The 25,285-nt window shown below is 46.8% G+C and overlaps 1 protein-coding gene across 1 annotated transcript in view; it reads right to left on the minus strand.

The window, feature by feature from the left end:
* Positions 1 to 25,071, minus strand: part of LOC308578084 (inositol polyphosphate 5-phosphatase OCRL-like) — a gene marked incomplete at both ends in the record, with an annotated part of 63,482 nt that extends 38,411 nt beyond the window's left edge. Inside the window, 11 exon segments of the mRNA XM_081178363.1 lie at positions 5,660 to 5,795; positions 7,232 to 7,335; positions 9,896 to 9,949; positions 11,380 to 11,607; positions 11,742 to 11,837; positions 12,565 to 12,747; positions 14,251 to 14,349; positions 19,440 to 19,504; positions 19,507 to 19,544; positions 19,627 to 19,754; positions 24,952 to 25,071. Of these exon segments, the coding sequence (XP_081034489.1) occupies positions 5,660 to 5,795; positions 7,232 to 7,335; positions 9,896 to 9,949; positions 11,380 to 11,607; positions 11,742 to 11,837; positions 12,565 to 12,747; positions 14,251 to 14,349; positions 19,440 to 19,504; positions 19,507 to 19,544; positions 19,627 to 19,754; positions 24,952 to 25,071 (1,251 nt within the window).
* Between the last annotated feature and the right edge of the window lie 214 nt (positions 25,072 to 25,285).

Below are 25,285 nucleotides of genomic sequence, written 5' to 3' on the forward strand. Positions count from 1 at the left end.
TAACTGCTTTTAGACTGGGAAGTTTGGTGAGGAAGGACAGATCCAGAGACTGATCATTTTGAGATCCAAGCAGGAAAGAGATAAAATACTAGGCCTTCATTTTGGAAAATCACTCGTTATTCAAGGCAGCAGAGCAGAAATCTACAGAGACATACCAAAACAACTTTTGGATCTCAGAGCTACATATACAGAACTAGCAAGATTATTGAGAGGTAATTCAATTCCTTACAGGTGGGAGTTTCCTCAAGGACTATCTTTTAACTTCAAAGGAAAGAAAGTTAAAATCAGAACAGCAGAAGACCAACAAAAGTTTTTGAAGGACTACGAAGAGGACCTTCAAAAGGGAGCAGCAGCATCTTGGCCACCACCTCTGCCTGTACCAGTACCCTCGGGATTAGAAGAAAAGGAAGAGACACCACTATAGGATTAACAGATTGATTCAGGATGTCTCTGCAGCTGCTTAGTTGGAATATTAATAGCGGAAATTCCCCGGAAAAAAGAAGAAGAATCTTTCATATATTGAAAAAAGAACAATTGGACATTATTTGCTTGCAGGAAACGCATGTGACTAGGCTCCACAGGAAAGTGTTAATTAACAAAAGACTAGGCCAAGAATTTATTTCATCGGATAGAGTCAAGAAAAGAGGCGTGGTGATTTATGCAAAGGAGAGCCTGTCACTGAAATTTTTATTTAAAGACGAGCAAGGAAGAATTTTGGCAATTGAAATACAGACACAAGGAGAAAAATTTTTGATATTAGGAATTTATGCACCAAATGAGGGGAAATCAGAATTTTACAAGAAGCTGCATGAGATAATGCTGGACTATCTGGACTATACCAACATCATTATGATGGGAGACATGAATGGGGTGGTCTCTACACATATGGACAAGTCACAAAACCAAAATTTAACAAAAGATGGCAGACTACCCAAAACCTTTTTTGAATTAATTGACAGTATGGATTTGATTGACATCTGGCGGACAAAGAACCCCTTAGGTAAAGAAGGAACATTCTTTTCTGAAGCCCACCTGTCATGGACAAGAATCGACCAAATATGGATAACTAGAGGGCTGGCACCTAAGACTAGAAAAGTGGAAATCTGCCCCAAAACCTGCTCCGACCATAACGCCATGAAAGTGGAAATGAGACTTACTCCAATCGGTTCCTTCAGATGGAAAATGAATGACACCCTGTTAAGAGACCAGGAGATTGTGAAGAAGGCCCAAAAAACCTTAAAAGACTACTTTGAAATAAATTTGAACACCACGGTGGAAAAAAGAACAATCTGGGACGCAAGTAAAGCAGTCATGAGAGGGTTTTTGATACAACAGAATACGATAAAGAAAAGACTTTGGAATGAAAAAAAGGACAAGATCTTGGAGAAGATAAGAGATGGGGAGAAAAAACTGAGATCAAAACCCAAGTCACAGGAGTTTCTGAGAGAAATTAAATTCTACCAAGCACAATATGCCAAATTGATAAATCAAGAAGTGGAATGGAAAATTAAACAGATGAAACAAAGATCATTTGAATCAGCGAATAAATGTGGGAAACTGCTAGCATGGCAGTTGAAAAAGAGACAAAAATTGAACATGGTTACTAGCCTAGAAATCGAAGGGAGAAATATCCAGAAACCCGAGGAAATTAGAAAGTGTTTCCAGAGATACTTCAGAAAACTTTATACACAAGGGCCGCAGGAAGAGATTGAGATAGATCAATTTTTAAAAAACTAATGGACTATCAGAACTACCCCAGGAAAAGAGAACAATCCTGAATTATAAAATAACGCAGCAAGAAATTGAGGGTGCCATTCAGAATATGCAACTAGGCAAATCTCCAGGTCCAGACGGGCTTACCTCCAAGTATTATAAGACATTGAAAGACTACTTGATACAACCACTAATGGAGGTTTGTAACCAGATTATGGAGGGGAAGGCGGCACCGGAATCGTGGAAAGAAGCTTTCATCACATTGATACCTAAATTGGAATCTGAAAAGACCCAACTTAAGAACTACCGTCCTTCTGAACATGATTAGAGAGGACCGGTTGGTCCAAGGAATACAGGTCGGAGTGAAACAATATAAACTGAAAGCTTTTGCAGATGACTTGGTTTTAACATTACAGGAGCCAGAACCTAGTACAAAAAGAGTTCTAGAACTGATTTATGAGTTTGGTCGGGTGGCGGGATTTAAGTTGAACAAGCAAAAAACCAAGGTTTTAGGAAAAAATTTGACACTTTTAGAAACAGATGGGTTTCAGAAAGAGACAGAGTTAAATGTGGTTAAAAAAGTGAAATACCTAGGGGTTAATTTGTCTGCTAAAAACTTGAATTTATTTAAAGATAATTATGAAAAATGTTGGTCAGAAATCAAAAAGGATTTAGAAATTTGGTCAAGATTGAAACTTTCCTTGTTGGGTCGAATTGCAGCTATAAAAATGAATGTATTGCCAAAGATGTTGTTTTTGTTTCAAACCCTACAGATTGTGGACAGAGTGGAATGTTTTGGAAAATGGCAGAAAGATATTTCGAAGTTCGTCTGGCAGGGCAAAAAGCCCAGGATAAAATTTAAAATTCTAACTGATGCAAAGGAAAGAGGGGGATTTGCCCTGCCGGACTTAAGGTTATATTACGAAGCTGCAGCTTTCTGTTGGATGAAGGATTGGTTACTCTTAGAGAACACTGATGTCCTAGATCTGGAAGGGTTTAATTATGCTTTTGGTTGGCATGCATATTTGTGGTATGACAAGGCAAAGGTTCATAAAATGTTTAAAAACCATATTGTCAGAAAAGCAATATTTATTGTCTGGACAAAATATAAAGACTTATTAGAAAATAAGACCCCGAGATGGTTATCACCAATGGAGGCTAAGGCCCGAAAAAGACTCAATATGGAGGCATGTTGGCCGAAATATTGGGAGATAATAGAAAAAATTGGAGACAATTGGAGGTTGCAGAGCTTGGAGAAACTAAAGAATAAGGTGCGAGATTGGCTACATTATGCTCAAATTCAAGAGGTTTTTAAATTGGATAAAAAAATAGGATTCCAGGTGGAAAAATCGAAATTAGAGACAGAACTGCTTGAACCAAAGACCAAGGTACTTTCGAGAATGTATAACTTGCTGCTTAAATGGAACACTCAGGATGAGACAGTCAAATCAGCCATGATAAAATGGGCACAGGATATTGGGTACAACATCATGTTTGAGGACTGGGAAAGGTTATGGACCACCGGAATGAAATTCACGGCACGTAATGCCTTGAAGGAAAATATTATGAAAATGATATATAGGTGGTACATGACCCCAGTCAAGCTCGCAAAAATATATCACCTGTCTGATAACAAATGTTGGAAATGTAAGGAGGCTGAAGGGACATTCTTTCACCTCTGGTGGACTTGTCCAAGAGTGAGGGCCTTCTGGGAAATGATCTATAATGAGTTAAAAAAGGTATTTAAATATACCTTTACCAAGAAACCAGAGGCCTTCCTCTTGGGCATTGTTGGTCAGAAAGTGTTAAAGAAGGATAGAACTTTTTTTATGTACACAACCACAGCAGCAAGAATACTTATCGCAAAATATTGGAAGACACAAGATTTGCCCACACTGGAAGAGTGGCAGACGCAATTGATGGGCTACATGGAACTGGCTGAAATGACTGGCAGAATTCGAGATGTGGGAGAAGAAACAATGGAAGAGGACTGGAAAAAATTTAAGGACTATTTACAAAAATATTATAAGTTATATGAATGTTAAGAACTTACACGATTTGGAAAATCTAGCTTCAGCAACAAGATTTGGTGAAACAGGAAATTAAGTTACAATTAAGAAAGGGTTAAAACTCAAAGTAATATTATATATAATTTAAGGCATAAGTAACGGAAAATAAGTATTTTAAACCCAGAAATATAATATCTGAAAAGTATAAAGGAAGGTATGAAACAAGGTAATAATTTGCCGATATCTTTAATGTAAAGAATGCAGGGTGAGGGAGATGTGAGGAAGTCCGGTTGGTTATAAAACAAAAATGTCTTGGAAAGTTGGATTTTTCTTTTTTTCTTTTTTCTTCCTTTCTGTTATTTCTGTCTTATATTTCTTATATTCTGTGTATATATCTGACTTTGTACCTGAAAAATGCAATAAAAATATTTTTTAAAAAACAAAACAAAAATCAAGAATTTGTCAAGAATGTATAACTTGCTGTTGAAATGGAACACTCAGGATGAAATGGTGAAATCAGCTATGATTAAATGGGCACAAGATGTTGAACATAACATAATGATGGCTGACTGGGAACAGTTATGGACCACAGGTATGAAATTTACGGCATGTAATGCCCTAAGAGAAAATTTAATGAAAATGATTTATAGGTGGTACATGACACCAGTCAAGCTTGCAAAAAATTATCATTTGCCCGACAATAAATGTTGGAAATGTAACGAGACTGAAGGCACATTCTTTCACCTTTGGTGGACATGCCCAAGGATTAAGACATTCTGGGACATGATTTATAACAAAATGAAAAAGATATTTAAATATACTTTCCTGAAGAAACCAGAGGCCTTTCTCCCGGGCATGGTCAGCCAAATGGTGCCAAAGAAGGACAGAATTTACTTTATGTATGCAACAACAGCAGCAAGAATACTCATCGCGAAGTATTGGAAGACACAAGATTTACCCATCAGGGAAGAATGGCAGATGAAGGTGATGGACTATATGGAACTGGCGGAAATGACTGGCAGAATCTGAGACCAGGGAGAAGAGTCGGTGGAAGAAGACTGGAAAAAGTTTAAAGACTATTTACAGAAATACTGTAAAATTAATGAATGTTAGAAAAATGTTGGAATGAAGTTATATGGCTTTAGTAGAAATGTTATAAGGAATTAAGTATAAATAGATTAATAGAGTATTAAAGGGGAAAATAAGGTTAGAATGTGTTAAGATAATTATAGGATAGAAAACAGAGGAAGATGGAAAGGAATTGCTGAAACAATTAATAGAAGTGGAACACAAAAAGGGAGGTGTGAGGAGGTCGTTGAAATAAGTGAATGAAAGATAAGATATTGAAACTGTCTGATGTTGATTTGATGTTGTTTGATGTGGTTTTTTGTTTTGTTTCGTTAGTTTATGTAGTGTTTTTGTATTGTATTGTATTGTGTGTTTTTTTGTTTTGTAGTGTTTAAATTGTTGGAAAAGTAATAAATATTATTATATATTAAAAAAAGAGCAGAAAGGCCTGATGCACCCCCCTGTTCCCAGCCCTGAAAGAGGCAAGTACTGTAACTCTGAGAGCTTCCCCAGGATGGCAGCGGCTGTGACTTCCAGAGCCAATGGGCTGAAGCCAAATGCTCCAAGCCAAGTACCACAGAAGCTCCATTGCATGAATGAAGCCAATGGTTAAGGTACACAGTTCAGCCCATGTGGTCTGCCATGCCTGCAGCAGCAGCGTGTACTCAGAACAGTGGAGAATGGAAGCCTAGGGATTTAACAGAGCCAAAACCTGCCCACTCCTTGCACCGGAAGTCATTGGCCAAGGAGGAGCTCTGTGGAAAGGGGCCTGGTTGTTGGTCAGGGCCTGCCCAGATTCAAGGAGGTGCCACATAGCAGGCAACTAAAAACCCTGAATAGACGATAGCCCTGGCCAGGGCAGGTGTTACCCCTGTGAGGAAGATGGAGCTGACGGGCTTGTGGTCGCTCCTTTTCAATTCCATGTGGCTTCGGTAGCTGAGCTGATTCACGCTGCCTCCTCTCCAGAGGATTGGCTCACACCATGCTGGCACACGGCACTTCCCACTGCAAGGAGACAGGAGAGACACCAGGACTGTTGGACTGGCTGAGGCAACACACAAGGCTCACACAGTCAAACTTTGGCTCCACACACGGCCTGTGATCTTGACCACGGTCAACAGCTGGAGATGATGGGGCTTGGGAGTCCAACTTCTGAAGGGGCGGACCTTGCAGGTGTGCAGTCATTTTGCCTCATGGAGAGAGTTGTTAGGAAATCAAAAGCTGCCTTCTATCAGGTCAGAATGAATTTCTGACCTCCCCCAGTTTGGATTCCTACATTGCAGGGGGTTGGACTAGATGACCCTCGTGATCCCTTCCAACCCCACAATTCATTTTTTAAGTCTACTCTGGCTGGCAGCAGCTCTCTGTGGCCCAATCCTTTTTCAGGTGGAGGTGCCTTTCAACTTGAGACTCTGCATACAAAGCATATGGCACACCACCAAATGATGATCCTTCCCCAAAGCAAGGGCCCCCGTTATTCTTGTTCAGACACTATTTTTTCAGTGATCCAAAAGACCCTTTCTGGCACCTGAAATGCTGCCCAAAGGAGCCTGCCGTTTTCTGGCTTCGTCACTACATGTTCCGCCTGTCCTTTTGATTTCCCCATTACCACAGCAAGAGCAATGAAACTAGCAGGCCTCGGTGGCTTCTGACAGTTGTCAAGAACCACAAGAATATGCCAAATCCTGGATGGTGAGGCTCAATGGCTACTAGCCATAATGGCCACAGAACATACTCCACCCAAGAGAAGCAGTATGGCTTGGAGGAGGGGAGCGTGCTGTTGCACTCAGGTCCTGTTTGTGGGCTCCCCGAGAGGCATCTCATTGGCCAATGTGAGAACAGGATGCTGGGCCAGATGGACCAATGGCCTGATCCAGCAGGGCTGCTCTCATGCTCTTATGCCCTGGCAGACTCATCTTGAGAGAGCACCAAGTCTAATTCCCAGACTTCCTTGACACAAAGAGGATTCTCATTCAGCCTGCTGCACCTTTCAAGGAACACCGCTTATACACGCCATGAAACAGAGGATGCTGGTTATCAGGACAAATGTGGGGGAAAGGAGCCAAAACATTTCCAGAGCAGGGATGGCTTGAGGAAGGCAACATATCACAGCCTTGCATTTCACAACTCGCCTCGCAGCCTTTGGCAACCCGGAATTCCTTGCAAGCAAAGTGAGCAGGTGAAGGAGAGCTGGATCTCTCTCTTCCTCTGTGGCTTGGTGTCCATTCTGGCTGCAGAGGAAAGGAAGTCCGTCCAGCCCTCAACTCTAGCCCTCCTCCAACAGCTTGCTTAGCAGAAAGCCATGTTTAAAATATATGTTTTACTAGCCTGCTCAGGAGGATGGAAAGGCAGGACAGTACTAGCATCTCGGCAGACTAGGAAAAACAAACAAGCCTTGCAGAAGAATGATTGAGAGGACTTACTTACAAAGGCTCAACTATCAAGCAGGATCTGTTTTAGAGTCAAATTTGTACGTCGGGATGAACTTGATCTCTCCCTCTGTGAAATCAGCAAAAGCTGTCTTTTGGGTACGCTGAATGTTTAGCTAAAGCCAAAAAGAAATCGCTAAGCAGCAGAGAAGCAAAAGACCACCTGTTGCCTGACAATGGAGTCTATTAACAGCCACTGTTGTGCTGGAAGACCAAGGTGAAGTACTAGTAGGGTAAAGGTAAAGGTAAAGGTAAAGGGACCCCTGGTTGGACAGTGTTCTCGAAGCTACAAACATGAGTCTGACCAAACTGCGGGAGGCAGTGGAAGACAGGAGGGCCTGGCACGCTCTGGTCCATGGGGTCACAAAGAGGCGGACACGACTAAACGACTAAACAACAACAACAACAAAGGGACCCCTGACCATTAGGTCCAGTCGTGACCGACTCTGGGGTTGCGGCGCTCATCTCGCTTTATTGGCCAAGGGAGCCGGCGTACAGCTTCCGGGTCATGTGGCCAGCATGACTAAGCCGCTTCTGGCAAACCAGAGCAGCACACAGAAACGGCGTTTACCTTCCTGCCGGAGCGGTACCTATTGATCTACTTGCACTTGGACGTGCTTTCAAACTGCTAGGTTGGCAGGAGCAGGGACCAAGCAAGGGAAGCTCACCCCATCGCAAGGATTCGAACTGCCAACCTTCTGATCGTCAAGCCCTAGGCTCTGTGGTTTAACCCACAGCGCCACCCGCGTCCCTACTAGTAGGTTAGCCAAGTGCAGAAAAAGGGGTATACCTGCTGAAATCCTATCTTATACACACTTATTAAAGGTACAGGATGCTTGTGCATTTTTGCCCCATGTCATCTTAAATTGCTTTGCTGCATCACACGAGAGGAAAATCCTCTAACTCAGGAGCAGCAGACACGTGGCCCTCACAATGCTGCAGAACTACAATTCCCATCATCCCTGATTACTGGCCATGATGGCTGGAGCCAACAGGAACTGCAGCTCAGTAACATCTGGCAGAACACAGGTTAGCCATACCTACAATATGCAATGTTATATGTACCAATAATCCATACAAACTGTTAACAACCACCAGAATACACCCCGACACTATGAGCAACTGCAAAACCATCCTTTTGCATCCTACGTTGGCTCCCAGGACATTTCTGAGCACAATTCTGAGTGTTGGTGCCAACATTTAAAGCCCTAAATGGCCTCAGCCCTGAAAGAGTGTCTCCATGCCCATTGTTCAGCCTAGGCATCAGGGTCCAGCACCGAGGGCCTTCTGGCTGTTTCCTCACTGTGAGAAGCGAAGTCACAGGGAACCAGGCAGAGGGCCTTCTGAGTAGTGGCACCTGCCCTGTGGGACACCCTCCCGTCAGATGTCAAGGAGATAAGTAACTATACAGCCTTTAGGGAAGTTTTTAATGTTTTCTGATGGTTTTGCATATGTTGGAAGTCTGAGGCTGCCCCCCTTCCTTCCTTGCAGCATCCTTCTCAAAGGGCTAAGGCATGACTACGCTCACAGAGTTTAAATCCACCATAAGGTGCAGCAATCAGGCCTCTGTTTCAACACAAAATACCAATGATCCTTATGCCAAGTGGGAGAAAGGTCGTCAACATGATGAACACACAAACCTTGGAGAGAAAAATGTAAAACAAAAAGCACGAGCAATTTAATTGGACTTAATGGAAGTCTCTGCTGATAAGAACATGTGAGCAACGCAGATTTTCCAGACAGATGCAAAACCTAGAGCAGGAAACCTTAGACCTTTAGATATTGCTGGAGAGCAGCTATGCTGGGGCTGATGGGAGTCCAACAACATCTGGAGCGTGTGCTGAGCTAGGAAAGCCCTCTAACTGGGAAATTGCAGAGCAGTCCTACTTATTCCAAGGCAACCCTCCAACTTAATTGGGACTTGCTTCTAATTCAGGTTGCACAAACCTGCAACCTTAAAAAGCATTTGTAGAAGTCGCAGTCATCCTATGTTATAGCTACACTTTGCTCCTAACTGTCTGAAAGTGGTTTCTCTAGCCTAGGCTGGGGTATCCTAGACAAAGGAAATAAACAGGGCAATATCCTAAACCAGTGTTTCCCAACCTTTTTTGGGCAACGGCACACCTGTTTAATGAAAAAAATCTCGCGGCACACCACCATTACAGCCCCGTGACGTCAGCGCGCAGCGTCACGCCGGGAGGGACGCACGAAAGTGAAAGTTTTTAATTTTTTTCCCTCCCCCTTGCCGGGGAACCTCCAAGCTTTGGGGGTGGGGGGGGAGGAGGAGGCAGCAGAGCGAGGGACTGAGGGACGGCGGCAGCTGAGGCGGCGGCGGCTGTTGTGGTGGTGGCGGCGATAGCGGGCGGAGGAGGGGGCGGCGGTGGGAGTTGCTGCTGCTGTTGTTGCTGCTGCTGCCCGGACATGCCGTCCTCCTCCTCCTCCGCTGTCTCGCGCTCCTCCCTTTTGCACGCGCTGCCCCGCCGCTCGGCACCACCACCGCGGAGCCGCCCCCGGCTCGACGTGGATCCTCGCCGCCGCCGCCTCTCACCGCCCGACTCGCCCGCCTCCCTCCCACGGCACACCAGCCGACGTCTCACGGCACACTAGTGTGCCGCGGAACACCGGTTGGGAAACACTGTCCTAAACCACCACATATAACACAAAGATCTCTCTCACCTGGTCGTAGGTCAGAAGTCTCTGAAGCTCATTTTTAGTGATCAGATGACAATGCTGGAAAAAAGCAAAGCTACCACAGCTACAGGCTAGCTCACGGGGGCGGGGGGCGGGGGGCAGCCTGCTGCCACTTCCTGCAATATGTAGTAAGACTGATAACTAGGATTGGGCAGTATGATCATATTAGGCTAGTGCTCTGTGAACTAGACTGGCTCTTGAACTGCTTCCAGGCCCAATTCAGAGCATCCCATTTGGCCTTTCAAGTGTTTCAAGGTTTGGGAAAAGGGTACCAGAAGAAGGCCCACTTATGTTTGCACTGCCTCTCCACTGACTAGAATCCCTTTCCCAGGGAACTCCTGCTCTTTCAAGCATGGCAGGGCCTTTTCAGTCATGGCACCCTACCTTTCAGAATAATCTCCCGAAGAGGTTCACCTGGCCCCTGCTTTGATGTCCTTTCAGCAAAGACTTTTAGAATTTCCCCTGGTTCTTTAATTCATGGGCAGGGCGCTTGTGGCCCTCCAAACCCTGCTGTAGTACACAGGAACATAGGAAGCTACCTTATATTGAGGCAGACCATTGACCCATCAAGCTCAGGACGGACTACATGGACTGGCAGCAGCTTTCAGGCAGAGATCATGCCCAGCCCTAGCTGCACACACTGGTGACTGAGCCTGGAACCTTCTCCATGCAAAATGGCCGCTCTGCTTTCACGTTACTGCCCTTAACAAACTGCAACTCCCACCCGATCACTGGAGAAGTTGCCCACATTTGCCATAATCTAATCTAATACATCTCTGCCACTCGGTTTATCTTGCTCTCTACTGGCTGCTCTAGTAGAAACCTTAGTGGTACAGCTGCAGCAGCAGGGATTGCCGACACTGCACCCTCCTGGTGTTGCTGAAATGGAACTCTCATGAGCCCCAGTCAGCAAGGCCAGTTCTTAGCAATTATGGGAATTTTGGTCTATCAACTTTTGGAGAGCACTATGCTGCCTGCCACAAAGGCGGCTGATCACCGAAGAATTGATGCTTTTGAATTCTGGTGCTGGAGGAGACTCTTGAGAGTCCCATAGACTGCAAGAAGATCAAACCTCTCCATTCTGAAGGAAATCAGCCCTGAGCGCTCACTGGAAGGACAGATTGTGAAGCTGAGGCTCCAATACTTTGGCCACCTCATGAGAAGAGAAGACTCCCTGGAAAAGACTCTGATGTTGGGAAAGATGGAGGGCACAAGGAGAAGGGGACGACAGAGGACGAGATGGTGGGACAGTGTTCTTGAAGCTACCAGCATGAGTTTGAGCAAAGTGCGGGAGGCAGTGGAAGACAGAAGTGCCTGGTGTGCTCTGGTCCAGGGGGTCACGAAGAGGCGGACACGACTAAACAACTAAACAACAACAAATGCTGCCTACCCTGAGCTACACACAGGCAGGAAAGTTACAGAAACATGACTCAATTTGCTTCTCCAGATAGCGGAGACCAACAAGTTACATCAGCCAAGGCTCTCTCCTTCCAAGCCCTCGAAACGCACTCGTGTTTCCTGATTGTCAGCTGCGGCAGACCCTGGTCAGGGGGCAGGAAGCTCATCTGGGCACAGATATCCTTGTAATCCTGGTTTCGGCGCTCAAAGTCTTCCACGTGGGCAGCAAGGTGGGAATTGACAACGCAGAAGCTGGTATTGTTGCAGACAAGCCTCACGGCCACACACCCCTTGTTACCCTGCAGGGGCGGAGCAAAGATGGCTGTTAGTGAGCAAGCAGGAAAGAGGGGGAAACTGGTTGGCAGAGATTAGAAAAACAGATAGACAGACAGAAAGATAGACATAGGGAATTCCACTGTCAGGGTCTACTCACCATATTCCCTATGATGCCTGTGCCCACTGTCTCCCTCATCACTTCCTTGATGCGGCTGAGCTGGTCCTTCCTGACAAAGATGAGCACCAGCTGCACCTAGAAGATGCAAGGTACTGGGATGTCTACCAGCTCTGTTCATTGCTTGCTGTCCTGGGCCGGCTGGATGCAGATAGGAGTGGCAGGTGGCACCAACTGGGGATCCCCCAAGGGAAGAAGGCTCAGAGCCAGGGAATTGGTGGGGGGACGACAACGCTGAGTCGTCCGAGGGAGAAGAGGGAGCAGACTGTGAGCAAGAGGAGGTGTTGGAAACTGAAGAGGCAGGAGGGCAGGAAGATTCTGTGGCAAACAGCAGTCCAGAATCCGAGGCAGAAGTGGAGGCTGGAGGTGGGGGTCAAGAGGCAGAGATCAGGCAGGCTGCTGAAGAAGCCAGGGGGTCTCCCCATCCTGCTGCGATCAGCTCCCCTCCCTGCTGGTCTCCCAGAACACAGAGAAATTAAGAGGAGGGAGCAAAGACAGGCAAGGTGTCAGAGTCTCAGGTTGCTTGGGAAAGACCAGGGGGAGGAGGAGACTTCAGAGAGTGGTGGGAGGGTAGCAACCTTCAGCCTTCACAACTACCTCACTGGGGCAAGAGCTGTTGGGAAAGGTTTCTGTGATCACGAGGCCTGCACGGTTTGGGTTTCTTTGAATAAAGAATGTTGGCTTCTTTTGAATAAAACACCACTGACACCAGGTGTTTTTTTCTTTCTGACCTCCTCCTCCTCCTCCTCACTCCAGCTCCTGACAGCTGTCTGGCTGCTGAAGAAATGGGTGGGGTTGGGCTTACTTTCTTGTACTTGGATTTGGAACGCAAAGCCTTTTCCACAGCTGTGAGCCACTCTTGCTCCTTTGTCGAGTCCAAGTAGAAGAAAGCCTCTGTGCTCAGGTCCAGCTCCTGGAACCGAATGCCCAAGTGCCAAAGAGAAGGATGTGGAACTGCAGGAATAGGACTCCAATCGGAACAGAGGTGCTGGTTAAATATGCAAAGACAACAGGAGTGTGCAAGGGCAGGCAAGATCAGGACCAAGAACAAACAAGTAAGACCAGCCACTTCTTCCTCAGCTTAGCTATTCGGGGCCCCAAAGGAGCTTTGCTAATGAAAGAAAAAAAGCTTTTTCCTTCTATTTTTTAAGATGTGTCAGCCAGCCTGATATCTAAGCACTATCCCAGTAGCCACAGGCAACCAGAAATTCTTTGAAGGCAAGTGAGTTGGTTGATCTCTCCATTCTTCCTTCACCTGGCAACCTGGTTTCCAGGCTGGCTTTCCGGGAGCAGAAAACCACCTCTTAGATCTGCTGTGCCAAGCTTGTTTGCTAGAAGATTACCCCGTAACACCCTTGTCCTCTTTGCAAACCTCCTAGATGGCTAGCCTTCTGTGTTTCCATGCTGGCCATGAAGGAATGGGCATTCCCCACTCTGAAAACAGCACAGAAATACAGCCTGTCTAGTAAAGGGGTAAAAAGAGCAAGCTAAACAGCCTCTGTAAAACAGTAGGATCTGAAGCTGCTCACATACTGATAAACATATCATAAAAGCAGACATGAAAAACAAATGGCCACTGGGTACTACTAACAGTGGGACACAGGTGGCACTGTGGGTTAAACCACAGAGCCTAGGACTTGCAGATCACAAGGTCGGCGGTTCGAATCCCCGCGACGGGGTGAGCTCCCGTTGCTCGGTCCCTGCTCCTGCCAACCTAGCAGTTCGAAAGCACGTCCAAGTGCAAGTAGAAGGTAAACGGCGTTTCCGTGTGCTGCTCTGGTTCGCCAGAAGCGGCTTAGTCCTGCTGGCCACATGACCCGGAAGCTGCACGCCGGCTCTCTCGGCCAATAAAGCGAGATGAGCGCCACAACCCCAGAGTCAGCCACGACTGGACCTAATGGTCAGGGGTCCCTTTACCTTTACCTTACTACTAACAGTACGAGGAAACAACCAAAGCAAAAACTTTGTTTGAAGTAGTAAGCTTAGCATTATAAGGATGACCCACACCAAGTGTTGGGGGGGGGTCACACCTCCCTGTCCTCCAGCACAGCTTTTAGGAGGAGTTCCAAAGGTTTTGCTTCAGTTTTGGATTAACTGCATCTTGTCACAATGTCTGAAGCTGCACAAACCGCTTCATTTGAACCATGGCTCATTTAAACAAGCCAACTTCCAATCGTGGGTTTACAAAGCTGGTAAAATTAACCACCATAGGATCTGGACACACCAAACTGTGGTTAATTTAAAATCCAAGTGGAAGCTTCCCAATAGGCTTGGGGTGGGGGAGAGGTGTGCAAACCTGGAGGAGAGGCTGCCATCCTGCTCATAATATGAAGCCACGGTTCAGTATGTGGCACCAAGGAAAATTGCCCACCACAACTAATACTTTCAATTACCCACCCATGTGGCCTGAGTGAACAGGACAGACTTTGCCTGGCACCCAGCAATAAAGCTGGCATGTAGATGTCGCTTTCTCCAGCCCCAACTCTGATACAGGTTCCACTGGTCTTTGCACTTTTGCATGATCTGACCTGAAATTCTGGGTGTTGACATATGCCTTCTCTCTCTTGGCGAGGACGTGCTTGATGAGTCCCTCTCTTGCAGGGCAGCAGTTGAAGAAGGAGCAAAAAGGGTTTTCTTGTGTGTGTGTGTGTTTCTTTGTGGCTGATTAGCTGCTCTCCCTGTGCAAAGGTCAGAGGGGGCAGGGTTTCTGTTGAAGCAGGTGATTAGCTGTGGGAGGAGCTTATCAGAGCTTGCAGGGCAGCAGTTGAAGAAGGAGCAAAAAGGGTTTTCTTGTGTGTGTGTGTGTGTGTGTGTGTGTGTGTTTCTTTCTTTGTGGCTGATTAGCTGTTTGATCCATCTTTTAGATTTAGGGGAGCTCGTCTCAAACGTTTGTTGGGGGAGACCTAGGTTTTTTTGTGGGGGGAGTTATTTGTCCTGTCTTCACACTTTTTTATGATGGAGGACCACTGTAGCCACCCCCAATGACACGTTCTCAAGATGTAGGGGGAGGGAACAGCTGCAGTCGCCTGCGGTTCCTGCGCAATGTTTGCCATCTTGCCAAAGGTTGCAGGCAGCTTTACCTGCAGCAATTGCATGTTGATTGCCCTCTTAAAGGACAAAGCCCAGCAACTGGAGGAACGTGTAGCTACGCTCCAAAGAATTAGAGCGCTGGAGCTCTTCTTGGAAGCAACAGAGCACACCGTCTCCACCAAGGAGGAGGCAGGGGACTCCCCTGAGAAGGAGGCTAGTTCACCAACACAGGAGCCAGATATATGGAGAAACGTGACTCAAAGAAGTAGGAGGCCCAGGGTTCGCTCTGATCGTTTAGAAATACACAATCGCTTTGAGGTCCTCTCCCCTAGCATGGAAGACGAAGAGCAGACTCCATTTGAGGATCTCTCCCTCATTTCAGTCGATCAGGTATATGAAGACGAGCAGCAAAGTCAGTCCTCAGGGAATGTGCAGGTGACCTTGGAACGGACAGCTCACGGAAGAACCCCGACCAAACCTAAGAGGAGGCGTGTAGTGGTGATAGGGGATTCCCTACTGAGGGGAACAGAAGCAGTGATCTGTGGGCCTGACAAGATGTCTCGGGAAGTGTGCTGTCTCCCCGGGGCTAAGATCCAAGATGTAACTGAACGACTGCAAGGAATCATAAAACCCACTGACAAATACCCCTTCCTCTTGGTTCATGTGGGAACCAATGACACTGCAAGCAATAGCCTCCAGAAGATCAAAAGAGACTACGAGGCTCTCGGCAGGAAATTGAAGCAATTAAATGCACAAATTGTCATCTCATCTGTCCTCCCAGTTGAACGACGTGGCCCAGGGAGAGAGGGGAAAATAGTGGAAGTGAACAGCTGGCTTCGCAAATGGTGTAAACAGGAATGGTTTGGATTCTTAGATCACGGACTGCAGTTTCTTGAAGATGGACTTCTGGCAAGCGATGGGCTGCACCTCACAACGGTTGGGAGGAATGTTTTTGCCAAAAATCTCAGAAACCTCATCAGGAGGGCTTTAAACTGACTAATGTGGGGGAGGGAGACAGTGCTCCTGAAGGTAGGAGTCTATCAATTGATGAAGATGATCATCCAAATGTCATAGACCAAATGGAGCAAACAGCACGCAGACCTAGTGGTGGGAGGAAAAAATCCTTAAATAAGAGACACGGGGGAATGATTAATGGACTTCAATGTCTGTACACTAATGCGCAAAGCATGGGAAATAAACAAGATGAGCTTGAGCTCTTGGTACAGCAAACTAAATATGACATAATAGGCATCACTGAAACCTGGTGGGATTGAATGAATGGGTTTCTGTGTAGTAAGTTTAAAAACTGACTCAACCCCCCCTTTTTGTTCTTTCAAAAGAGAGCACTTTTAAATTCTTAAAACTTGAACTGTTGAGCAAAAACCACAATAAAGGACACAACTGCATAAACAGTTCTGTCCTTTATCAGGACAGGCAAGGCATGGCCTTGGCTCCCCAGGGAACAATGAAAACACGTCAAAACTTTATCTTATGTGCCGACCACAAAATACGCAAAAGACCAATGTCCGGGGGAAACGCCAAAAGCGTGTTCCCGGAGATTATGACGTACCCCCAGATAAGAGTAGGAAGAGGAAGATCCTTTTATGGTCAGAAGTACAAGAAGGAAAACCCTTTTATGGTTGAGAGTACCAGAGCAGGAACATATGTGATGTCCACCTTCGTATACAATTTGACGTGGCTGGGAAGGGGGAGAGGATGCCTGGAGAGTATATAAACTGCATGAAACCTGTAATTTCTTTGGACTTTGCTGTGGACCCACCACGCAAGTGCCTTTTGCTATCCGGAGAGCAGAATAAACTCTTTCTTTGAACCAACTCGGTGTCATTTTGACTTCCTTCCTCCCGTCACGGAGCAACGCAGACCCAATCGGTGAACTCCAGTAAGGCTACAGGATAAGTCCCACGATTGGAATGTAATAATGGGGGGATACAATCTATTTCAGAGAAACAGACCAGACAAGAAAGGAGGAGGAGTGGCGTTATATGTCAGGGATGTGTATACCTGTGAAGAGATCCAAGATTTAGAACCTCAAAGCCAAAGTGAGAGCATTTGGGTCAAAATTAAGGGAGAGAAGAATAACAGTGACCTCATTGTGGGAGTTTACTATAGATCCCCAAGCCAAACCGAGGACATAGATGATGCCTTCCTGGAACAGATGGCCAAGCATGCAAAAGGAAGGGAGATAGTAGTAATGGGGGACTTCAATTACCCGGATATTTGTTGGATGTCAAACTCAGCCAAGAGCATAAGGTCAAACAGATTCCTCACTGGCCTTGCAGACAACTTCATTCTCCAGAAAGTGGGAGAAGCAACAAGAGGAACAGCCATTTTAGATCTGGTCCTAACCAATGTTGATGACCTGGTTAGTGGGGTAAAAGTGGAAGGATCATTAGGCGCAAGTGATCATGCTCTTCTGAAGTTTACTATACAGCGGAAAGGAGCAGCCAAGCATACTAGGACTCAATTTCTTGACTTTAAGAAAGCCGACTTCATAAAACTTAGGGAAGTGCTGGGTGAGATCCCATGGACAGTAATACTAAAAGGAAAGGGAGTTCATGATGGCTGGGAGTTTGTTAAGAGGGAGATAGTAAAAGCACAACGTCAGGCAATACCAATGAGACGGAAACATGGAAGGTGCCTAAAGAAGCCAGGGTGGCTATCTAAAGAACTTTGAGTTAAGATTAAAAAAGGATGTGTACAAAAAATGGAAAAGGGGGGAAACCACCAAAGAGGAATTCAAACAAATAGCCAGCACGTGTAGACACAAACTCAGAAAAGCTAAAGCACAGAATGAACTCAGGCTGGCTAGAGAGGTTAAAAGCAACAAAAAAGGCTTTTATGGGTATGTTCGTAGCAAAAGGAAGAACAAAGAAACAGTGGGGTCACTCAGAGGAGAAGATGGTGAAATGCAAACAGGGGACACAGAAAGGACTGAACTCCTCAATGCCTTCTTTGCCTCAGTCTTCTCCGATAAGGAAAACAATGCCCGACCTGAAGAATTTGGAGCAAATGATTCAGCAAAGGAAACACAGCCCAGAATAACTAAGGAGATAGTACAAGAATACTTGGCTAGTTTAGATGTATTCAAGTCTCCAGGGCCAGATGAACTGCATCCAAGAGTATTAAAAGAACTGGCAGATGTGATCTCAGAACCACTGGCAGTCATCTTTGAGAATTCCTGGAGAACAGGCGAAGTCCCGGCAGACTGGAGGAGGGCAAATGTTGTCCCTATTTTCAAAAAGGGGAAAAGAGAGGACCCAAATAATTACCGCCCAGTCAGTCTGACATCAATACCAGGGAAGATTCTGGAGCAGATCATTAAGCAAACAGTCTGTGAGCACCTAGAAAGGAATGCTGTGATCACCAATAGTCAGCATGGATTTCTGAAAAATAAGTCATGTCAGACTAACCTGATCTCGTTTTTTGACAGAATTACAAGCCTGGTAGATGAAGGGAACACAGTGGATGTAGCCTACCTTGATTTCAGCAAGGCATTTGACAAGGTGCCCCATGATATTCTTGTAAAGAAGCTGGTAAAATGCGGTCTTGACTATGCTACCACTCAGTGGATTTGTAACTGGTTGACTGACCGAACCCAAAGAGTGCTCATCAATGGTTCCTCTTCATCCTGGAGAAGAGTGACTAGTGGGGTGCCACAGGGTTCTGTCTTGGGCCCGGTCTTATTCAACATCTATATCAACGACTTGGATGATGGACTCAAGGGCATCCTGATCAAATTTGCAGATGACACCAAACTGGGAGGGGTGGCTAACACCCCAGAGGACAGGATCACACTTCAAAACGACCTTGACAGATTAGAGAACTGGGCAAAAACAAACAAGATGAATTTTAACAGGGAGAAATGTAAAGTATTGCACTTGGGCAAAAAAATTGAGAGGCACAAATACAAGATGGGTGACACCTGGCTTGAGAGCAGTACATGTGACAAGGATCTAGGAGTCTTGGTTGACCACAAACTTGACATGAGCCAACAGTGTGACGCGGCAGCTAAAAAAGCCAATGCAATTCTGGGCTGCATCAATAGGAGTATAGCATCTAGATCAAGGGAAGTAATAGTGCCACTGTATTCTGCTCTGGTCAGACCTCACCTGGAGTACTGTGTCCAGTTCTGGGCACCACAGTTCAAGAAGGACACTGACAAACTGGAACGTGTCCTGAGGAGGGCAACCAAAATGGTCAAAGGCCTGGAAACGATGTCTTATGAGGAACGGTTAAGGGAGCTGGGCATGTTTAGCCTGGAGAAGAGGAGGTTAAGGGGTGATATGATAGCCATGTTCAAATATATAAAAGGATGTCACACAGAGGAGGGAGAAAGGTTGTTTTCTGCTGCTCCAGAGAAGTGGACACGGAGCAATGGAACCAAACTACAAGAAAGAAGATTCCACCTAAACATTAGGAAGAACTTCCTGACAGTAAGAGCTGTTTGACAGTGGAATTTGCTGCCAAGGAGTGTGGTGGAGTCTCCTTCTTTGGAGGTCTTTAAGCAGAGGCTTGACAACCATATGTCAGGAGTGCTCTGATGGTGTTTCCTGCTTGGCAGGGGGTTGGACTCGATGGCCCTTGTGGTCTCTTCCAACTCTATGATTCTATGATTCTATGATTCTATGATTCTCTCTGTCCGGACTGTGTATGTGTGGAAGGCACAAAGAGCTGGCGCATAGTGTGGGTCATTGGGGTTGCTTCTTGCTCATGCTCTCCTTGTCACAGATACGCCTCAGGGAGATGAGAACAGAACTCAAGTAGTCCTTAAAACCAAGGAGGCGGGAGGGCACAGTACACCTCTAAGGCAACTTACAGCCTGCTTGGTAGCAGCGTTGGGGGTGGAGGCTCCCGGCGGGCACTCATTTGCTGATTCTGCAGGTTTCTTTCCTTCTCCATGAAGTTATCCTCGAATCCCATAATTCCGGAGAGAGGAAAAGACTTCTGAGGTTAGAGAGGCTTCAGAACCGTTTGGGGACGTTTCGGGAAAGGAACTTAGAAAATACTTAACTGCAGGAAAATGTTCCTGCCTCCCCACAGCACCACATTTGTCGCACAATTGCCTCTCAGCTTATGCATGTTTAGGAAGGATTGTGGAGGCAACAGGTCCTCCCCTCAAGGCCTTTTCCTCTAAAGGAGGTAGACTGGTCTTCTCCAATCCTCTGGCCACTGATGAGTTTTCTAAACTTGCTGGCATATTGAGTGTAGCACCTTAACAGCATCATCTACTGGCCTTGTTATTAGCAGTGCTTTCCAAGGCCCATTTGACTTTGTTCTCCAGGATGTCAGGCTCAAGGTCAGCAACCACACTACCTGGGGTATAAATTCCTCTTGTCCTTTATTATGGTACTCTTTGTATGAAATGTTCCTTTCATATCTCCAGTTTTCTTGAACAGATCTCTGGTTCTTCCCATTCTGTTGTTTTCCTCCATTTCTTTGCATTGCTCGTTTAAGAAGGCCCTCTTGTCTCTTCTTGCTATTTTTTGGAAATCTGCATTCAATTTCCTGTATCTTTCACTATCACCCTCGCATTTTGCTTGCCTTCTCCTAGTCCACCTTTCCTTTTGAAGCAAAATGTCCTTGAAATGGGGAGAAATTGTTGCGTTGATGAATAAAGACAGACAAAGGAGATGTTTGTTTCAGAGCTAGCGTGTGATGAGTCAGATGAGATGAGTGTCTCTAGACCCACAGCTTCTCTCTTTTATTCAAAGTTACAAAGCATTGCCACCGATGTGCTAGTGGCTGATTGGTTAATAGCAAGACAAAGAAACTGACTTCTTATTGGATCTCATATGTGTAAGGCGGGCTTACATAGGTTCATTAATCTTTGGTACATCAAAGAAGGTATGGAAGAGCTGAACTTAGACAGGTATATAAGCTCTTAATCCACTTATGACTAAGATTGATTATAATATGACTAAAGCAATTACTAATGTTATGATCATAATGTAAAATCACATAATTAATTATACATTGAGGAATAACAGATCATTGTGAACTTAACGTGAACTAAGTAAAAAAGAGTGGTATGCAAAGAATGGAATGTAGGGATTTGTGTGCCAGGAACAGCCTTACGCCGTGTGTGCATGAAGGAGAGAAGCGTGTATGATTATAAGCCAGACTTTTTAGTCTTTTGAGAAGCGAAGGATGCTAGAAATAGTTCCCAGAATGCAAGAGGAAAGAGAACCAGTGTTTTACTATACTGGCACATAAGGATAACATATCTACATCTCCTCCTTTCTTTTCTTATTTGCGAGATAAGGCAACTGGGTGAATAAAGCAACAATACTTCCGGATTAGTGGTTTGCCATCAAATGCCGGAAATAATACTGCTAGGCTTGATGGGGCAAAAGTATTTCAAGATTAGTGGTGTGCCAGCGAATCTCAAAATAATCCTACCCACATCTCCCCTTTTTGTTTTTGTTTTTTACTGTTGACGTTGCCATTTCGCATAATAGGCTGCAAGAAGTGCACTAGGTGGCTGAGGGGGAGAGAAAAGGCGGGGAAAAAGACTTGTAAGGCTAGGAATGCATTGGAGAAAGCAACAAAACAAAATTAATATACATACAATAATAATGGCATAATAAAAAAGACTACTGTCAGGGGTACAGGGACAGAGGCACAGGGAAGGCAGGAAATGGAGAGCGATGGAGAGGAATCCCAGGAGAGCGAGGAAGAGGATAGCAATGACGCAGGGGATTCCATGAGTCTCTCCAGCGAGTCAGAGGATTCCCAGAAAGGGGCGCCTGTGGTAAGGGCAAGGGGAGCCCCGGGGGGGAAGTGTCAGGAGCAGGGGGCCAGCAGGGGACCCCAAAGCGGCAGCTGGGAATCAGGGCCAGCCTCCCCACCAGAGCGCAGCGAGGGAGGGGGAGGTTCCAGTGTGTCAGAGGCAGAAGCTCCTGGGTATCCTGAACGTCAAGATCAACTTAGCGTCGGCGAGACACCCGCAGACCAACGGCCAAGCGGAAAGGGTCAACGCCATCATGCAGCAGTACCTGCGCTGTTACGCCAATCAGAAGCCTGCGACTTGGGTGGACTACCTACCGATGGCCGAGTTTGCCTACAACAACACGAAGCACGCGTCCACGGGGGTGACACCGTTCTTCGCCAACAATGGGCAGCATCCCAGAACCTTTCCGGGAGTGGAGACGACGGTGCAGGGAGCGACGCAGGGAGCGGAGCATTTCGCCGCAGAATTGCAGGAGGTCCACGAGGAGCTCCGACGGCACTTAGAGCTGGCTAAACACGCCTACAAGGTGCAGGCAGACAGGCACAGGAGGGCTGGGGAAGACATACAGGTGGGGGACTGGGTATGGTTGGCAGCCCAGGCGGCACCTACCAGGTCGTTAGCCAAGAAGAAGCTAGGACACAGACAGCTGGGGCCATACCAAGTTGAGGCCAAGATCAACCCCGTAGCTTATCGGTTGACCCTCCCAGAAGGTTCCCGAATGCACCCGGTCTTTCATAGGTCGGTGCTTACGCCCTACAAAGCCCCACACAGGTTTCAGGAGCCAGGGACGGCACCGGACCCACGCAGGGAGTCCCCAAGGGGGGGGGGAAGTCACGGAAGGCCGAGACACTCAACGACGTCACAGAAATTCTGGACTCGAGATGGGGGGAGGAGGGAGTAGAATACCTCCTCGCCAGAGAGGGTACCCCGGCCAGTGTCAACAGTTGGGTGCCGGGCTATGCTCTGGAGGAACCCCTTCTTAAGGACGAGTTCCATGCACTTTTCCCACACAGGCCCATGCCAGCGGAATTTTTCGACGACTGGCTTTTTACGCCTACACTTTCAGGCAGCACCTTCCGGGGGTTCTCCTCAGCAGAGGAGACCACGCCAGAATCGAGTCCTCCAAGGGGATCGTGCTCGGGGGTGGACACGCATCGCTCTTACTGGTGGGACGACCAACCAGAGGATGAGTGGCGCAGGAGATTGCTGAGGGGGCCCTGGCAAACAGCAACGTCCGAAGAGACAGGGGGAGGGGAGGACATGGACGTGTTAGGAGAGGACCTTGGTTTCGAGCACACATGCAATGAGCTGGAAGCAGAGACGATTGACGTCGACGAACTGTATCCAAGATCTACCCCAGCGACTGAGGAGCTTCCGGAACCTGCACCCGAGCAGCGGGAGGGGGGAAGGGGGGGCTTCGAGGGGGGGATGGATGTCAGGGGTACAGGGACAGAGGCACAGGGAAGGCAGGAAATGGAGAGCGATGGAGAGGAATCCCAGGAGAGCGAGGAAGAGGATAGCAATGACGCAGGGGATTCCATGAGTCTCTCCAGCGAATCAGAGGATTCCCAGAAAGGGGCGCCTGTGGTAAGGGCAAGGGGAGCCCCGGGGGGAAAGTGTCAGGAGCGGGGGGCCAGCAGGGGACCCCAAAGTGGCAGCTGGGAATCAGGGCCAGCCTCCCCACCAGAGCGCAGCGAGGGAGGGGGAGGTTCCAGTGTGTCAGAGGGAGCAGCTCCGGCGACAGAGAAAGGGGAGGGATCAGAGCAAGCCGTTCTCCCGGAAGGGGAGGAAAGCAGTGAGGGGAGTAGCATAACTGTCAAAAGGAAGGTCAGAGGTTGGGCACGCCCGCCAAGTTCAAATGAGGCGGCGCGCGGAAGAACAGGGAGCCCGGAGGAGGAGGAGCCAGGTCCCAAAGCCCGCAGGAGGGGGCAGGAGCAGTCTGGAGACTCCGCTTCAGGAGAAAGCAGGAGGGGAGGAACCCCGACGGGCAGAAAGACCCTGCGGAAAAGGAAAGAGAGAAAGAGGTGGGGCAGCGTTAGCTTATTAAACTGGTGTAGGGGAGGGACCGATTCAGAGGGGACTTCTAATGTCTAGGAGAAAGAGACGCGGGGCTGCACGCCTCGGTTGTGGAACCAATAATGAACTGCAATAAACATCCTTGTATATAAGAAGAGCTTGGCGTTGGTCTTTTGTGAGCTGAGACCTGAGGCAGCCCTGACAACTACGAAGCCAGTTGAGATTAGGCAGCCATGCGGTAGACCACAGGGAAAAGGAGTCCCAGAAACCGGAAAACCCGATATCCCGTTTAATGTGGTGAGTAAGATTTTGCAAATGAGAAATTTGCCTTTGAACGGCCTTAGAATTGTCAGTGATGTTGAAACAGCCCATTTCTTCGATCTGTTCGCAACCATAATGGTGGATCATGAGTAAATAGTCAATCGCGGCTTTCGTCCGGAACAAACCATTGTGAAGTTCGGCCTGCTCTGTATTGAGAAGATGAAGCGCTTGAGAGGTAAAATTCAGGGATTTTGCTGCAGAGCAAGCTAAAGAATTAATATTTGCGCTATTACGTACAGCCAAGCCAGGAACACCTAGGAGAGAAACAGCTAAAGAGATATATTCAGACCTACTGGGAAGAGAAACAAGGTCATCACAGTCATCAGACAGTTCAATACTGCGCTGATATCGAGAGTAAGAGAAATGATGCTTTTCAGGCAATGTGATAGACAAGGGGCTTAAACAGCAAGGTGTACCGTGGCTAATGTTTGCTGGAATGTAATTAAAAGTATAACCAGGGCAGGACCAAAACCATCCAGCCGGTAGTTCTGTGTATTTATATACATAAGAAATATTTACATAATCAGAGCAATTAAAGTTATCCTTGCCCATTTTCACACAGTTGGATTTTGTACAATTCACCATGCGAGCACAGGTAACATTATAAGAGGCCACATATGGTGTTGTCAAGTCAATAGCTAAAGGTGGGCGTCGACGTACTTGAGTGCCCCAATTATGGTAGCCAGTATATCCAAGGGTGCGAAGTGAATCATTTTGAGGTAGGGATGAGAAAAACCAAGTATCATTTTGTATGTCAAAAGGATCATGGCAAACAGGAATAAGACAAGAGCCAAGGATTTCACCAATGGATACCTGCTGAGTGAGGCAAAAAGAAGAGACGTTAAGCGTTTTTGCAAACGATTCCCACAAATTTGGTGTTGTGGAATTACCGGTAGGAAAAGCGGAAGCAGAGAGAGGCAAAAATAAAATACTGAAAATGAGAATTATCATGGAATTCATATTAAGACAAGTAATGAGGGATAGAAGCAGATTAGTAGGGCTTGCTTCCAGCTGCTGTTCCCTCCTATACTGTTCAGCTTGAAGAGAGAGCGATTTAATTTGGCCCCACGTCACCGGGGCATTGCGATTTCCACGCTTATGAATCCTGGGGGGGCTGGACGTCACATCGCGGGTGATCTGGAGTTGGTGGTTGAACTGAGGCAGTGGATCTGGAAGAGCCTGCCGCCACGCCATGGTACAGCCAAATACAGCGTGCAGGAACCCAGCGAGCACCCTGTGGAGTAGAAACTGCAGCGTAACCCTTACCCCAGGTAATCTATTTTACTGGTTCACTCCACTCATTGGAGGGTAGAATTTTATAGCGGACCAGTGGGGCTGGAAGAATTTCCTTTTGCTGGAAATGCTTTTGAAGGCGAGTGTAAGATTGATGATCCTGTATAGAAATATT

The sequence above is a fragment of the Podarcis bocagei genome (assembly GCF_964188305.1).
Source record: "Podarcis bocagei genome assembly, chromosome: W".
NCBI lineage: Eukaryota > Metazoa > Chordata > Lepidosauria > Squamata > Lacertidae > Podarcis > Podarcis bocagei.